Source organism: Phyllobates terribilis, unplaced genomic scaffold (assembly GCF_046119375.1).
Source record: "Phyllobates terribilis strain yellow unplaced genomic scaffold, ASM4611937v1 Scaffold_7__3_contigs__length_470593459, whole genome shotgun sequence".
NCBI lineage: Eukaryota > Metazoa > Chordata > Amphibia > Anura > Dendrobatidae > Phyllobates > Phyllobates terribilis.
Window position 1 is genome coordinate 77,459,782 of NW_027362767.1, and position 16,875 is coordinate 77,476,656.

The 16,875-nt window shown below is 41.6% G+C and overlaps 1 protein-coding gene across 6 annotated transcripts in view; it reads left to right on the top strand.

The window, feature by feature from the left end:
* Positions 1-1,116: 1,116 nt before the first annotated feature.
* The window catches only part of MAPKBP1 (mitogen-activated protein kinase binding protein 1), a 152,979-nt gene continuing 137,220 nt past the window's right edge, over positions 1,117-16,875 (top strand). For all 6 annotated transcript variants that reach the window (XM_073638823.1, XM_073638825.1, XM_073638824.1 and 3 more), the window contains exons 1-2: positions 1,117-1,244; positions 5,719-6,131. In XM_073638823.1, the coding sequence (XP_073494924.1) occupies positions 6,012-6,131 (120 nt within the window). In that variant the 5' untranslated portion in view covers positions 1,117-1,244; positions 5,719-6,011. The remainder of the gene's footprint in view (positions 1,245-5,718; positions 6,132-16,875) is intronic.

A 16,875-nucleotide genomic window follows, 5' to 3' on the forward strand; every position in this document is an offset into this window, starting at 1 on the left:
GACATGTGCATATCAACCCAAGGACAAAAGCAAAAGACCTTCTGAAGATGATGGCGGAAGCTGGTAAGATTGTGTCAATAACCACAGTGAAACGAGTACTGTATCAACATTGGCTGAAAGGTCACTCTGCCAGGAAGAAGCCATTACTCCAAAAGAATCATAAAAAGCCAGATTAATGTTTGCAAATGCACACAGGAACAAAGACGTTAATTTTTGGAGACATGTCTTGTGGTCTGATGAAACTAAAATTTAACTTTTTAGGGATAAAGAACATCGTTACGTTTGGAGGAAAAGGGAGAAGCTTGGAAGCCTAAGAACACCATCCCAACTGTGAAACATGGGGGTGGCAGCATCATGTTGTGCGATTGTTTTGCTGCAGGAGGGACTGGTGCACTTCACAAAATAGATGGCATCATGAGAAAAGAAGATTATGTGGCAATACTGAAGCAACATCTCAAGATATCAGCCAGGAAGTGAAAGCTTGGGCGATAATGGGTTTTCCAAATGGACAATGACCCGAGGCATACTGCCAGAATGGTAACATAGTGACTTAAGGATAACAAGTCAATATTTTGGAGCGGCCATCACAAAGCCCTGATCTCAGTCATATTGAAAATTTATGGGCAAAGCTGAAAAGGCTGCGAGCAAGGCGACCTACAAACCTGGATCAGTTACACCAGTTTTGTCAGGAGGAATGGGCCCAAACTCCGACCAACTATTGTGAGAAGCTTGTGGAAGGATATCCCAAACGTGTGACCCAAGTCATTCAGTTTAAGGGCAATGGTACCAAATACTAATGAAATGTATGGAAACGTTTGACTTTGCAGTAAGTAATAAAAATGCCTTAAATCATTCTCTCTCTCTCATTATTCTGGCATTTGGCAAATATTAAAAATTATGGTATAATCCTAATTGACCTAAAACGGGAAAGGTTTATTCTGATTTCATGTCTGATATTGAGAAAAACATGGATATGTGTCTTTTTATATAGTGTATGTAAACTTCTGGTTTCAATTGAGTATATATAATGTGTATCTCCCGCCATGTACGTGTGTGTGTATTTGCTCTATGAGGTAGCTCTCCAGTCCTGCTGTGCCCTGGCTATCAGCAGGCATTGTGTCTGGGTCTGGCAGTGTATAAGTTTGTCCTCGCCGGCTTCCGTCGTCTCCTCCAGCTCCCTCCTCCCTAACTGCAGACTGGAGACTGAGAATCAGTCAGCGCTGAGGTAGGAGGACAGGCAGGAGGTCAGGCAGGAGGTAGGTGCTGTGTGCGGACACATGGAGCCGGGCGGACTGCGGCCACTCGTGTGGGGAGAAGGAGACACTAGTGGGGGGCTGTGTGCTTGTGGTGCAGATACTGGCGTGTACTGGTACCCGGTGTGCGGCTATGATTGTGCAGTATGTGCAGCTGAGGCTCCTCCACACATCACTTATGGCACTTTTGTCTGCATTGGGGATGTACAGGGGACATCTGACAATTATTGTCTTCATCCCCAACCCCAAATCCAGACCCTGCCCTGCAACAAAAGCCCAGTGCTTCCTCTAGTAAGTTATGAAAGGGCTCGTCCTCTATGCATGCATATGTGTGTGTGTGTAATATAAATAAATATATATATATATATATATATATATATATATCTCTCTATCCTGCATGCACACAGTCACATGCGCACACTTTGTTGGTAATAAGGTGGGTGCACCCCACAGCTTGGTCCCTGATTGTACTGGGAGCATCCATCATAGTGACAGCCCCGGCATACCCTATGGTTGCAGCATTGATGTCTATAGGTGTTGTATACTGCACCAATCCCATTATCAGGGGAGCTGTCCCATACAGAGAGGGGTTGTCTATAAGGGAAAACCTGTGAAGCTCCATCCCGATCCTGGGCCTTGTACTGGCGTATAAATATTCCAGTTACTATTTAATTACTGCTTTTTTTTTGTGCCACATTTTAACTTTTTTAAAGTAATTGGTCCCTCAATAAAAAAAAAAAGATACCTTACTTGTAGAGATCCAATGCACCAGTCATGAGAAATCTAGAGTAGAAGCTATATGCAAATCAGGCTGGCAGTGCACTTGGGGTGGGTTATTTCACTTGTTCAAGTGCATTGACATGCCCCTAGAGCACTTGCACTGCCTGATTTGCATATGGTTTGTAAACTAGATTTCTCATGACTGGTGCATCAGATCTCTGCAAAAAAAAAAAAAAAAAAGTGTAATTTTTATTAGGGGACATGAGCCTATGGCTCCAAAACATACTGATGGGGTTCCCTTTGAGTAGTGATGTGACAGGATGTGTACTTGGCAGATGCAAGTGATTATGTCTTTAGTTGGCACCTGACTCATGATATAGCACTATCCTGTTAAAGCTACAGCTCCTCTATTTAAAGGGGGCTCTCCAGCCTACATAATGTATCATTGGATAGATGAGAAGCCTGACTTGAGTTCCCCATTTTAGCAGTCAGCGGGGGAATACCACTTTTAAAGAAGTTTTCCAATCTTAAAAGGTGATGTTATATTCCTAAAATAAGTTATGATTTTATAATCTATGGGGGGGAGGAATGATCTCTGGGACCCCCAGCGATCATCAGAATGAAGGGTACTCCGTTTTGGTCCTGTTCACTGCTTTTTCTTGCACAGTCCATGGTGGGGTGCACCTGTATGATGTAAATTTCTCACAAACTTGTGTATAAAGTGCTCACAACCTTCATTAAAAATTGTCTTTTTTTTTTAGTTTTTTTTTTCACTAGGTTTTTGTAACTGCCCAATTTATCTGAATGAGACATGTAAAAATCCATCCATGTGCTGCGGAATCAGCCCCCCATTCACAAGTACACAATAGGGTTTTATCGACATGTGAAGCTGTGTGCACAGGTTGTTTTTTTTTATTCTGCACAGATTTAACAAAACCTGAAGGATTTCCCAGTCGCAGCAAAGTGAACGAGATTTCTGAAGTCTCATGCGCACATTGCTTCTTTTTTTCCAAATCTGCAGCATGTCAATTCTTTCAGCGTTTTTGCTGCAGATTTTACGCATATGCCCCAAATCTACAACAAAAATGCTTGTAAAAAAAGTGAAGATTTTATGCAGCGTATTTCCTGCCAAGAGATACAGAAATGATGCAAAAATTTCTGCTGCAAATGCTTAACATGTGCGCACACCCACTTTTGTAGCACTTTTTTTTTCTTTCTGCGGCTTAAATACTGCATTTTACCGTGCATTGAGATTTCAAAAACCTCATGCACACGCTTTGCATTTTTTTTTCCTTGCGTTTTTTGAGCTTCTAGGCATTTTTTTTTTAATCTACAGCATGTTAGTTCTTTGAGCGCTTTATGCAGCATATTCACCCACACTAATAAAGATAAAAAAAGAAACTAAAAAATGCTGCAAAAAAAAAAAAAAATGCACTTAAAAAATACACTCCAAAAATGCTCTTGTTTTTCCTGCCAACACTCAGGTATTTGGTGCAGAAAATCTTTGTGTAAACTTATTATAATAATAATATTATGTTTTTATTTACATAGCCCCAACATATTCCGCAGCACTTTACAATTAAGTAGGAACGTAGCCTTACTCTAGTGTTGCCAATCATAGATTGAGGAGTATGCTGGAGTTTGTAGTTCAGCAGTGAAAGCGAGTGCTTGGTTGTGTGGTTTCTGCAGTAATTCTAGTGTAGTCGGTTTCTTCCATCCGACTGTAGGATAGTGTATCCCCCCATAGTGTAGCACAATGTGTAACAGAACTGCCCATATGGTCAACTGTGTTTTTGTGCAACATTGTATCAACATAGGAATACATTGTCACACCTGTAAGCCAACATGGAAGAGGCGACTGGAAAGCAGCAACTCTTCTTGTACTGTTGAACGCCATAGAAGAAGAATAAAAATGGCTGGCTTAAAACGCTTTATTAACTTTAGTCTTTACTTTGAAAAAGTTGTTATATTTCACATCCCCAGGGCTTATTGCTGCTTTATTGTGCTTGTAGAATTTGTAATCCTGGGTGGTTTATTCCCCTGTATAAAGCTATATGTGTAGTTTATGCTGTGCACACACCTTTTGCCTTGGCTCTGTGTACACAGGGATAATGTGCTATGTTTGCAGGGTCATGGGTAATGCACAGGGCTGCAGCATTGTGTCCAATCAATGGGTTACTCACGTGTCCCTGAACAAAGGAGAGGGGGGGGGGGGGGAAGTACGATGCTGATCCTCTTAATATTCATTATTTACCCAAAGCGTTGGTGAGTGACAGCCGAGATGGCTATCTGGTTATCCTGGGATGTCCAAGGTTGGATTTCTCTAACAATGCGGACTGGGTGATACACAGATGGATCAGTTTCAGCTTTGCCATCTTTTACGCCTCTTCTTTCGGGTTATTACGGTGTTATAAGAGGGAGCTTCCATCTGGTATAGGAATAATAAAGATTATAGAAGTGAGGGGGGTAAGTGTGTATTGGGGGGGCACGGCTGTGGATTGTGGACATCACTGTCAGGCACGGAGCGGCTGCTGCTGCCACTTTGTCACTGGGTTTTGCTCACTAATCTGATATTGATGGCGCATTAATTAATGCATATGACAAGCTAGCCATTTCGGCAAGTGTCTATTATTCACGCTGCATTTTGACACAGATGAGATGAGATGAGGATTTCCCCAATTAATACTTCTGACAGGTGGCTTCCTGGGATACTAGGCGGACAGGCTTTTTCAATTTATTTTATTTTTTTGTGCATGATCCATCAACTGCACAATCTAGAAATCTGTCAGGGGCATGTCAGGAGACGCCCCCCCATACACTGTAGACGGTTGTCTGATTCCTCCGAAACCGGCATGTTCGTCCAACTTCTACCTAATGTGCATGGGGATGATAAAGATTGCTTGTTGTTTGACCACTTGGACCCCCACCAATCCTGAGAAAGAAGATGCTGCAGCACTGGTTTCCCTCGTGACACAGCTGCCATAATAGGCATATTTGGTATTCAGAGTTATGGGAAAGTTGGGCGACCATTCCTTTGAGGTCTAAAAAGATCAGTTATTTATTTTATTTTTTTTGGTGGTTGGGTGGGAAGTAAGGTAACAAAGCTAGGGATACATGGCGACTTTGGCTGCCTTGCAAGTCACAGAACCAAAAATTGCATAATACAAGTTAATGAAGTTACATTGACACCCCCAAGGTCTCGCAAGCAAGTTACCAAAATCCCAAATGGTTCCAACTTTTCTCAACTTGCTTGTCGCGGTACCTTGCACCGTACTGTGATGTAGCAGCGGCATATGGAGATCTTCGTCCGCAGTACCTGTGTTGTCTAGAATAATTTTGGCGTAAAATACATTTTTTTTTTTTAAAGGGAACTTGCTAATATAGTGACATCTAGTCCAAAGACTCAGTAAACCTCTTCTATGGATTGGTGCAATGTCTGCAGATGATTTTGCCCAGACTTCCCCTTTAATGTGTGCGAGTTCACTTGCTGCTTTGTTATTAGTTGCTGTGTGCTCAGCCAACAAAGCGGAGACAGCCCAGCACATGACTGCATTGTACGCTTGTCTGCGGGTTATTTACTGCATCAATTCCATACTATAATTGTTGCATTTTTCAACTGGGTTGTAAAGCTGTGTCTCCCATGATTCCTGCGAGCGTCGGCTCCGTACACAGCAAAGCCTGCACGTCGCAGCCATAAATTCCCTGCTCAGCCCTAATAACGTCTGCTGTTCTCTTCTAATTCCAGGTCGCTTGTGTGCAGGATCTGACAGCGATTCCCTCCACCCAGTCCATCCTCCTCTTGGTAACAAAAGCCAGCAATATGGGAAGTCACACTGGCATCAGCAGCACATGCTGACGGGCACAGGGGCGCTGTGCCTAAACCATGTGCACCATGTAACAATGCAGAAGGACTGATTGCTGCTGCTACTTTGGACAGAAAGTGCACATATTATTTATTTATTTTTTTTACTTATTTTTTTAAATTGGAAGAAAAATCTCTACAAAGGATTTTTTTTTTTTTTTTTTACACCGTAAATTATGGCTACAACAGAAGCTGGAAGCACCATAACCAGTCGGCTGAAAAATCTGCTCCGCTCCCCTTCAATAAAGCTGAGGAGGCACAAGCCTGGGGCCAAGAAGGAAGATATTGGTAGCAAGGTGGGTATATGAAGTGCTGCTGATACACGACACCTTATCAGTTATCTTCTCGCTTTTTGTGGGGTTCTTGGCAAAGATCAATGTGTGTAATATACTAAATGTATAATAAGGGGCGAATTGTTGCTTTATAAGGGTTCGTTTTACACATAATTTATTTACTGCCGTGGATATCCTCATGCTGAAATTTGCACGTATGTATCTATATGTGTGTATGTTTTGCTGCACGTGCATGAGATTTATTAAAATCCAATAAGCAAATTTTCCACAAGCGAATGCACAGAATTAAATCTGCTTCACTTCCACTACATGGTAAAATGTGCCCTTAGGGTCCTTTTTAAAAGGGAATGTGTCAGCAGGCTTTTGCTATTTAATCTGAGAGCAGCATAATGCAGGGCCAGAGACTGATTCCAGGGAATTGTCACTTATTAGGCTGTGTTGTATTGCAACTACAATCAGTGTTTTATCAGCAGGAGGTTATCTCTACAGGACTAGGTCTCATGTGCCAGGCAGTCCAGCTAATGTGTGTAACCCCGCCCCCACCACTGATTAGCAGCTTGTATACAGCAGGGTTCCCCAACTCCAGTCCTCAAGGCCCACCAACAGGTCATGTTTTCAGGATTTCCTTAGTTACACAGGTGATGGAATTATTGCCTGTGCAGGTGATGCAATTATCACCTGTGTAATACTAAGGAAATCCTGAAAACATGACCTGTTGGTGGGCCTTGAGGACTGGAGTTGGGGAACCCTGGTATACAGGAAGCTGCCAATCAGTGGTGTTGGCGGGGTTATTCACAGCACAGCATTTTGAGCACTGCTACATTTACAGCAGAGAAAACAGGGATTCTATCAAAACTGCAGGTAGCAGTCCAGTAAGTGACACATCTCTGGAATCAGGGCCTCTGCCCCTGCATCATGCGGCTCTCAGACTCCATAGCAAAAACCTGCTGAGCGATTCCTTTTTTTCTTTCCTGGTTTAACTTTAAGAAATGGACTATGAAATGGCAATATCCTTGTCAGGTGAGGATGACTTGGGGGTATGTGCACACAGTGTTTTTTTTTCAGGAGGATCCGCTCTGTAAGCCGCCTGCAAAGGTGCAAATAAAAACAAAAAAGAATGAACACATGCGCTGCAATGTAAAAATGACTTGCTATTCACATGTTCAGTCTTTGGAGCTTCTTTTAACCGCTTCAAGAAAAACACCGTCAGTGTCTTCCGCATGCAAAACTCGCCAAATGTGCTGGCGTCTAAAATGAGTTGTGTGCACAGAAACAGCGCCATCCTTGTCTCTGGTCAGGTACTGCAGCTCCGTCCCAATCCTATCTACCACTTGGAGTGGCGCTGTTTCACACAACTTCTATAAAGGCTAATGACTGCTATGTATATTCTGTGTCCGGCTGGTCTTCTCTCCTACATTTGCAATTGTTTTATTTTGCCAAAATTTGCAATGAAGCTGCTCATAGATGAGCAAGATTCCTCCTAGACATTGACTGTGGGTGAGACATGTGCCCGTCCTCGCAGCGCTCGCTATGCCAGCAGAGGTACCAGTCTAATCCTTTCTGTGAGAATACATCGTAAACAGCAGCTTGGTTGACCAGCGGGAGAATACAGCCACCACTGTTAATTGGCAACCATTGAAATCAATGAGCCATCTGTGTCTTCTATAGATGAGCCGGATTCTTTCTCTTAGTGTCTCTCGTTTCTTGATATATAGGGGTCCGAAATAAGTGGCCTCCACTCCATAGATACATAATGCTGTACTAGTTAGGCAACCTCGGAAAGTGGGATTATATACAGCACAATCAACGTCTAAAATAAAACATGTAGTCACATGGCCTGAAGCCAGCAATATGATATTATGTGAGTCCTATGTAATTGTGTGACCCAGTGCTCACATAACATTGTACCTTCAGCAGAAAGCTGTCTGCAGTGTTACATGGAGTCATTTCCTGGTGAAGGATCAGGCACACTTTTTAGCAAGTTATACTGCTTCTACTTTTCTAACCTTTTTTTTTTTTTTGTTTAATTTTTCACCTCCTGTAAGATTTGGTCATTACTTCAAGGGGTTATTCTCACCCTAATAAATTGGCATTGCTAGGATATGCCATCACTTCACGATTGGGGGACGTCTGACCTGTGGGACCCCACCGATCCTAAGAATAATGTGTCACTAACGCTCGTTCAGCTGCATTTGTAACTCTTGGGATATAATCACACGTAGCGTTTTTGCCTGTGTGTGTGTTTTTTTTTTTTTTTTGTTGTTTTTTTCACCCCGTACCGAAAGAATGCGCATTTTACAGTAGCAGGGTTCTTTTCCTTGTGCTTTTTTAAGCTGCGGTGGATTTATTTATTTTCAACCACTGCATGTCACTGCTCTATGGCTCGGAGGACCACCACAAAGCCGTCCAAGTCTACATTTCCAGCCAGAGTTTATAACGCCAGGCTGCGGCTTTCATTACTTGTGACCTGCTTGGGCAGTTCTACTCCAATGCCAACATAAAGTGTGCGCGCTCGGCTGTTTTCACAACTTGTTTGGAGGTAAATGGAGGGAGCCTTGCACATGCAGGCGTCTTAACCGGGTGGTCCAAAGGTCGGGAGTACCTGTATGTACTTGATTTTCTGTAGCAGAAATCTTTCCAAAAATAATAACTTTTATTTCTATAGTGCCAACGTATTCTCCAACACTTGACATTTTATCATCTTTAATAGTAGATTTGTGTTTGGTTTCTGTAACTCCCATGCAGGGTGTATACTGCACGGTGTACATTTTTTAGTTATTTATATATATATATTTTTTTCATATAAGCTAGGCCATTTTATACGGCAAAAAGTGAATGACATACTGGTCTGTCGTAGTGTCCTTTTTGGCCTCGTCAGGTTATTAGGGACCTTCTGTTGTTTACACGGGATGCTTTACCTGCACATAGCCGGAACAAGTGTGAATGCACCATAAAATTAAATACTCCTTTTAAAAGGTTGTCTGGGACTGATATACTAATGATTTTTCCACGGAACGGTCATCAATATGCGTTTGACGGGGGTCCGATATTTGGTACCTCCACTGATCAGCTGAATGGGAAATAACCTGCAGTACTAAGCAGCCAGAGCAGAGAACAACGAATCATTGGGGGAGTCAGGCGTCGGACCCCTCTGGTCTCATATTGATGACCTCTCTGATGATCATCTGTGTTATATGTATGTGTATATGTATATATATATATATATATATATATATATATATATATATATATATATATATATATATATATATATATATATATATATATATATATATATATATATATATATATATATATATATATATATGTGTGTAAAATATATATATATATATTATATATTTTTTATTTTTTATACTGCAGTGCAAACTTTGATAGTACATGCTAAGCTGTGATTGCTGTTAAACTGTGGCTATTATCAGTGAATATTGTCCTCCAGATAATAATCTGCAGCAGCTCTTCTCTCTCTGCAGACCTCTCTTACTACTCTGTATTTGCGCATGTACTAATGAAACTCTGCTGCATCGTGACTTTTGCATATTACACTTTATACTCTGTATAAGCGATTTCTGCTCCGCTCGCTGCACAGCTGCGTTCAGTTAAAAGATGGCATCATAATAACGTTGGCGTGCTGGAGGTGCACCGTCCGCGTGGAGAGTGATGGAAGTATTCCAAGAAATGATGCGTTAGATAATAATTTTACATTTTTTAATGATGCTTTAATAAGAAGGCGTTTGCCTGATCCCCACTACGGTCCATGTGAACGCCAGTGAGACCTGCACATAGTGCAGCAGCGTGAACTGATTAGGATCCGTCATCTGGGAGTCATTCCCTCCTCTTCTGCAGATGTAGAATCAGCCTCTTCAGCATTTTCAGCCTTTGGCTTTCTTTTGCATGCTCTTTTGAGGTTTGCAGTGCTTTTTTTCTTTGTAGCCCTCTTTACTTCAATAGGAGCTGATCTGCGGTACTCGAGAGCTGCCACCACTTACATTTTTTTTTTCCACACTGTCTTGGTTAAGTGATGCTCCACTTGTGTGAAGCCTCTAGAGATTGAGCTGAAAATGGCTTTTAGGTGATATTTACAGGTCAGTGGGCAATGAAGAAAGCTGTACTTGGCATTTTCAGACCAAAAGCTTTCAGAACAACTTCTAAAGTTTTGGATTTGTTAGTCTTGGTGGCAATGTGCTAAGAATAACCGACGTGGTACGAGCACAGGCAATGAGTAGAAGAGGGGTGGTCCGCTACTACAGTGCTGAGATTGGCTTGTTTTGACTTTAAAAAGTGCAAACTGCAAAATAAAGGTAATTTTCTGCTTGGTATGCGTGGAATTTTTGCAGGAGCCTGGTCTTTATAGAACTCTACACCTCTACGATACTCGGTGCTTCAGTATTTCAATGAGTGGCTGTTAATAAAGAGAGAAAAATTCTGCAAGATGTCTATATTTTTACCCTCTTCTTACACTGGTCAAAATTGTGCACAAATTAAGATGTTAAAAATGACCTACAACTAAAATAATGATGAACCCCTCCCCCTCCTTTTAGGATAAATTGTCAATATTAGATTGGTGGGGTTTTGACTCTTGGCACCCTCATCGATCAGCTGTTATCAGGTCCTATGGCTGCCAGAAGTGCAGTGTGCAAGGCTAGGACGCCACAACTCCATTCTCGGGTACTGCAGCTCATCTCTCATTTACTTCAGTGGGAGCTGATCTGTGGTCCCAGAGAGCGGCCACCACTTATGGCTGCTGTGGAACCTGATAAAAGTTGACTGGTTGGGCTATCGATTATTGTGCTCCAATCGATCTTACATAAATGACCTTTCCTAAGCATAGCTCAACAGTATTTTAGTCCTGGAGGACCCCACTAAAATGATTCTCTAATCGGACAAAGCCCTTTACTGACCAACCCTGGCAAACATCGAATTTTGCCGTGAGAACTTAAATAAGCACTCCCATCAAAGTTTTTATCCTCTTACTATATTGCAATCCATCATATAATATATCACTGTGCACTTACAACTGCTCATTTTGTCTTTCTACCCAGCTAATTCTTTTCCATTAGGTCTATGGCATCACATGATTAAAAACAGACTTGCTGAATCCTTCAAAGTTCTAGGTAGCAACAGGAGGTCTATTTTCTCTGCAAAAGGCTATGGCTGGGTCAGAAGTTGAAGAGGGGGATGATAAATGCAGGGACAAGAGACTTCCTGTTTCCACACAGAGCAGAGAAAAGAGAAGAATTAGCTGGGTAGAAAGGCAAAATGAGCAATTGTAAGTACACAGTGCTGTGTAATATGACTGCAATATATTAAGGGGATACAAACTTTGATGGGAGGAGTGCTTTTAGGAGACATTTAGGAGGAATAGACTATTATACAATGCACTTAAAGTGGATCTGTAACCAGATTTTGTCATGCAAAGAGCATACGATATTAAATGGATATATTCAACCTGATGAGATTGGTGTACTTACTCCACATAAGAATGGATGTGTAATCCTTTCTGAAATTTAACCTGCCAAATACTTTAAAATGAGCTTAAAGAAAAAATTTAATTTGGAAATCTGTGGCTGTATGATCCTCAAAGTAAATACACCAGTCCCGTCAGGTCTAACACATATAGTTAATAAAGTATTGTGAAATGTAGTGACTGATTTGCTATGACATGAGAACAGCTCTAGTCTTTTTGTTCTTACTCAGCGTGGGGTCCCAAGTGGGAGATTCCTCCCCTCCCCTTCCTCTATGATGCCACATTGCACATTAATAGGAGATATGAACAAGGGTTGTTTTCATAAAAACCTGTTTAAAAGGAACCCGTCATGACTCATGCTGCCTGAACCATGGGCAGCATGAGTCTGATACTGGCTGTGTTATTTCAGCCGTGTACGTCATTTAGGAGAAAACATACTTTGCAAAGCCGGCCATGGACTACACGTCCCAGCAGATCTCTGGTGTCCTCTCCTTGCCCTGATCCCCATAACTGACAGGTCTATCCCATACATGGGGATAGACCTGTCAGTTATGGCGCTCTCTTCCCTTTTATGTAAATATAATCTCTCTAGCCAAATGGATGTGGTCCACAAATGGTTTCCCTGTCATGACCACTCCCAGTTGGCTAAAAAGACTAGATTTTCCCATATCTCTGGAACGGAGAGACGCAGGAACATAAGAAAAACCGTTCTGGATTCAGGAAAACAGTGGTATTTACACCAGGCCATATAATTATGTATTTATAGCAAATGACAGGTCCCCTTTAAAACTTTTTTTTTTCTCATGCTTTTGGGTGCAGTATTGAAAATCAATGTCTTGCTTACAAATATATGTAATATATATTTAGTAGTTATTACTTTGCCATGTCTGCTAAGAAAATGCAAAACCGTCTCCGGGTGTTTACAGGGCGGCTGATTGACAGTTTGTCTGCTTGTACAACAGTCTTATCTGGAGAAGATATAATGGATCTGAAAAAGAGCCAAAGAATTTGGTTGCTAGGAGACATAGAACTCTGACTTTAACAGACTCTTTGGGTCATGTTTTGCACACTCATGTTTGTATATAAACCTAAAGGGGTTGTCAGGGGCTGATTTTTTTTTTTTTTTTTTTTTTAAAGCTTTTGTTATTCATGATCTCATCAGACTTTTAGAACTGATCTTTTCTCTTGGTCTGTTCCCCCTAACTGAAGCTTACTTGCTAACAGCACATATGGTTCAGCCTGCCCATATACGTGACGTCTTGGAAGTCACTGATTCACTGCTTCTCTAAGAAATCATTGTGAAACTTTTATAATAGGCTGCAGCAGTGACGTCATAATTACAGCACATGCGACCACTGCAGGCAATCTATGGGCTCAGTGATTATGCCAGTGTAGCCTGGATGTTGAAGACATCCCGTTCTTTGTGTTCTACCTGGAGATAAGCAGCTGCTTACTCCTCTCTCCCCATTTGAAGCACATAACTGCTTGGCCAGAAGGAGCATTCATGTGTATGGGGAGAGGAGGGCGGTGGAGATATCTGTCTGCTAGGTGATGGTTTGGACACCTTCAGGCTAACATGATGGATATCTTCAAGGATGGGATAAGTGTCCTTCATGTAACCCTTGTCTAAAGTCTTCTCTGCTTTCCTAGTGTAACATCTGTTTCTTCTTTCTGTCGACCACACAAGTAAATGATGACTAAAGCGAATAGACATGGTGTCTCACAAAGCTGTTTTTTTTTTTTTTTAATATTGTACCTTTTTACATAGAAGGAAAGATTCCCCTATTAGCCGACTCTGAGCTAAGAGCTAAACCCACCCTGCAGGACAGGGAGAGAACATGTTGTGGTCTATCAGGCAGGAGGAGGCTGCCTTCTCTCCTCGGGTCTGATCTGTTCTGATCCCAGAATAAATACTGTTCCAGTTCTGGCAGTGCTTTTCTGCAGACGTTCCAGGACCTGCATAAACACTACACTACAGAAGTGGATCCGACTGCTTTAAAGGGATAATGTTTTTATAAAGGGAAAGCATCCTCCTCCCTATCAAAGCTTGCAGCTTTGTTTTTTACTTTTTAGAGACTAGCACAACACGATCAGCACTTGTACCATGACTGGTTCACTATGGTATACTGTAACATATGGATTTATTACTGTTGGGACCTAGGGCTGGGTTCACACGTTGCTTATTTGGTATGGATTTCTAAACAAATCTGCCTAGTGTCCGCATGAAAAATCTGTGCCTTTTCCGCACTTCATGCATTTTTGTTATAGAAATGTGTATATAAAAAGGCAACAAATCAATGTCTGGCCATAGATGTAATGTACAGGTTTAGGATCCCCATTAAAATTTAAACAAATGAGTAAAGTGTGCACCAAAAAGGCAGTTTCCTTAGGAGAAATTGACATGCTGCGGATTTAAAATATAAAAAAAACAAAAAAAAAACTCCACAAAAGACATTATGCAAGTGGGATAAAAGTTCTTATTTCTGCAGATTAGTGGGGGTCTGATCTCTGGGACCTGTACCTGTTGATGGGTCATAACTCGTTTTCACTGGACAAGCCATTTAAAGGGTTTTCCCACAAACAAAAGTTCATTTTATTCACTAGATATTGAAATAAAAATAACTTCCACAATTGGATGTGTTTAAATAAACTGTCCCTGTGCTGAGATAATCTTATAAATGTGCCCCTGCTGTGTACTGTGTAATGGCTGTGTCTGACCTTGCAGGGACATGGTCTGATCATACCACAGCTCCTGGGCAGGGGGAAGCAAAGAGTATACAGATATTACAGCAGGGGATCACCGCTGATTGTTTTTGTGAAGCAAAACATTTCCCTGCCTGTTTTTAATCAATGTTTTACCTTTTATAGAAAGAATCAGCTGTGATCCCATACTGTCCTGTCTGTATACTCTTTTGCCTCCTCCCCTGCCCAGCAGATGTGGTATGATCAGACCATGTTCCTGCACGGTCAGACACAGCCATTACACAGTACACAGCAGGGGCACATTTATAAGATTATCTCAGCACAGGAACATTTTATTTAAACACATCCAATTGTGGAACTTATTATTATTATTCCAAGATCTAGAGCATAAAATTTTTTATCTTTTTGGTTGTGGGAAAAAACCCTTTAATTAAAAACTCGTCCACCGTGCTTGTGCTGTGGATTTTCCGTGCAGAAAGTCTGCACCAAATCTGCAACTTGTGAGCTTAGCCTAGATGGGGTTATAATCCGGATTGCGAGTTCTCACCTATAGTAAGGGTAACTTGCTGATTGCCAAGGGAGCAATATTGAAATGCACGGACTCAGTAACAGAGCGACTCCTGCATTGAGCCGGGGGTTGGACACTGACCCTGGAGGTCCCTTCCAACTCTAACATTCTATGACTCCTCTTTCCCATTTATGGGACTGACTTTCAAAAACTGAGCAGTCCCCAGTGTATGGAGCAGCGATTGGCGTGGAGTAGTGTTTTTCGATATTTAAGCACTGGTAACGTTCCCATCGTACATTTTAGAGGGTCATGGACATGAACTTTATGTAATCTATTCAGTGACCACTGGTTCAATGATCGTGCTCTTATCTCTATGAAAGTTCATGAAAAAGTTGTGTTTTTTTTTTGTACCAAGGTAAATTCTCTCACCCCTGACACCAGCTATGGAGGTGACCTCAAGTGCTGATGTCCTGGCTTGATTTTTGCTCAGTCAGGATGTGAGTAGACCTCTTATAATATCTCCTAGAAGGTTTTCACACCGTGCACCCATTTTTCCTCTCCTCTCTGAGTCCAGCATTAGTGCAGATGCTTCTTGCCGTTGGTGCACTGCTTGTGGATCCAGTCTCCTCATTTCTCGAGTCACCACAATAAGACCAGTAACGGCAGGGCTTGGGGTTACCATGCAGACCTTGTGCTACAATGACTCTCCAGAGTCTACAGAAAGCTGACAGGTGAATAGAGCGCCGTGCACGCACCACTCCCTGATCAGCATATGGCTCAGCAGATCTTTCTAGGGAGCTTGTCCTCAGAAAATCACCTGCGGTGTAAATATTAGTCTTTATGGATCCTTTTTAAGAGCTAAAAAGGATTCCAAACTTCATCTGATCACATGAGACAGACAGAAGAGAATGATACTTGTGTTCTCTTGATATTAAAGATGTGTAAACATGGCCTAGGTCCACCATACTTTGCACTGCAGGTCATGTCTTGGTGCTGCTTTCTGTGAACATTGACACTGAAAAATTGGATGTAGATAGACATGGGTGCGACTTAACTGTATTATTAAATATTCCTAAAGTGGTAATTCCTGACCGTGTAAACATTGAAGTTAAATTTTAAAGGATTGTTTTCTACTCGGTAAGTTATCCTCTAGGATGGGTGATAACTTGCTCGGGTCCCCTCCAATCCTGAGAGTGAGGTTCTTAAATTTTGCTGTCATAATGGAGCGGTAGATTCACATGTCCATTGTTTCAGCTCGGGAATTGTGGGGGTCCCAGCAAGCAAATGCCTAGTGGCAAGTTCTACTCATCTTAGCAAGTTTTTACGTATCCACATGTAACCATACACCTTGGGTACACATGTAAGCCTGGCTCATGCACCTCCCCGTACAGAGGTGCGCCCGGTTCATGCGCCATCCCCCGTACTGACAAACTAAGTGTATAGCAAAACCCTTTAGGGATGAGAAATCGTACTAACAAATTACCAGGGCTGTGGAGTCAGTAAGCCAAACCTCCGACTCCTCAATTTCCATGTCACCGACTCCCTCATACCTGGCTCATGTGTAAGTGATAAATTTACTGTAGCACAGATTCATCTCAGCTAAAAGTCTGGACCCTTAGATCAGGAATAGGACAGACCTTTATAGGACATTTCATAACTTTACCAAACTCTTATGAAAAAATATTCCCCACAAACTGCATTGAACTACTGTAACCAATTTATTATATATTTTAGGAGTTTGAGTCAGTCCATTTTATACCGACTCCACCAAAATGGACACTGACTCCACAGCCCTGCAAGTTACCCAAAGGGTAAATGGACCCAATTTAAGGGATAATGTGACTAAAACTTTACTTTTATTGGAATTATTTAATATGGTCTAACAAAGATTAAAATAACTTCGGTGGTATTGCGGTGTAAGATTTCTTTGGGATTCCTCTATGGGATATCACTCTTCTAAAGCTAATAATTCTCCTACCTAGATTAATGGCTGCAGTCCACTAGCTAGGATAGCTTTTCTAAGGATAATTTATATATATATCAATTGCAAG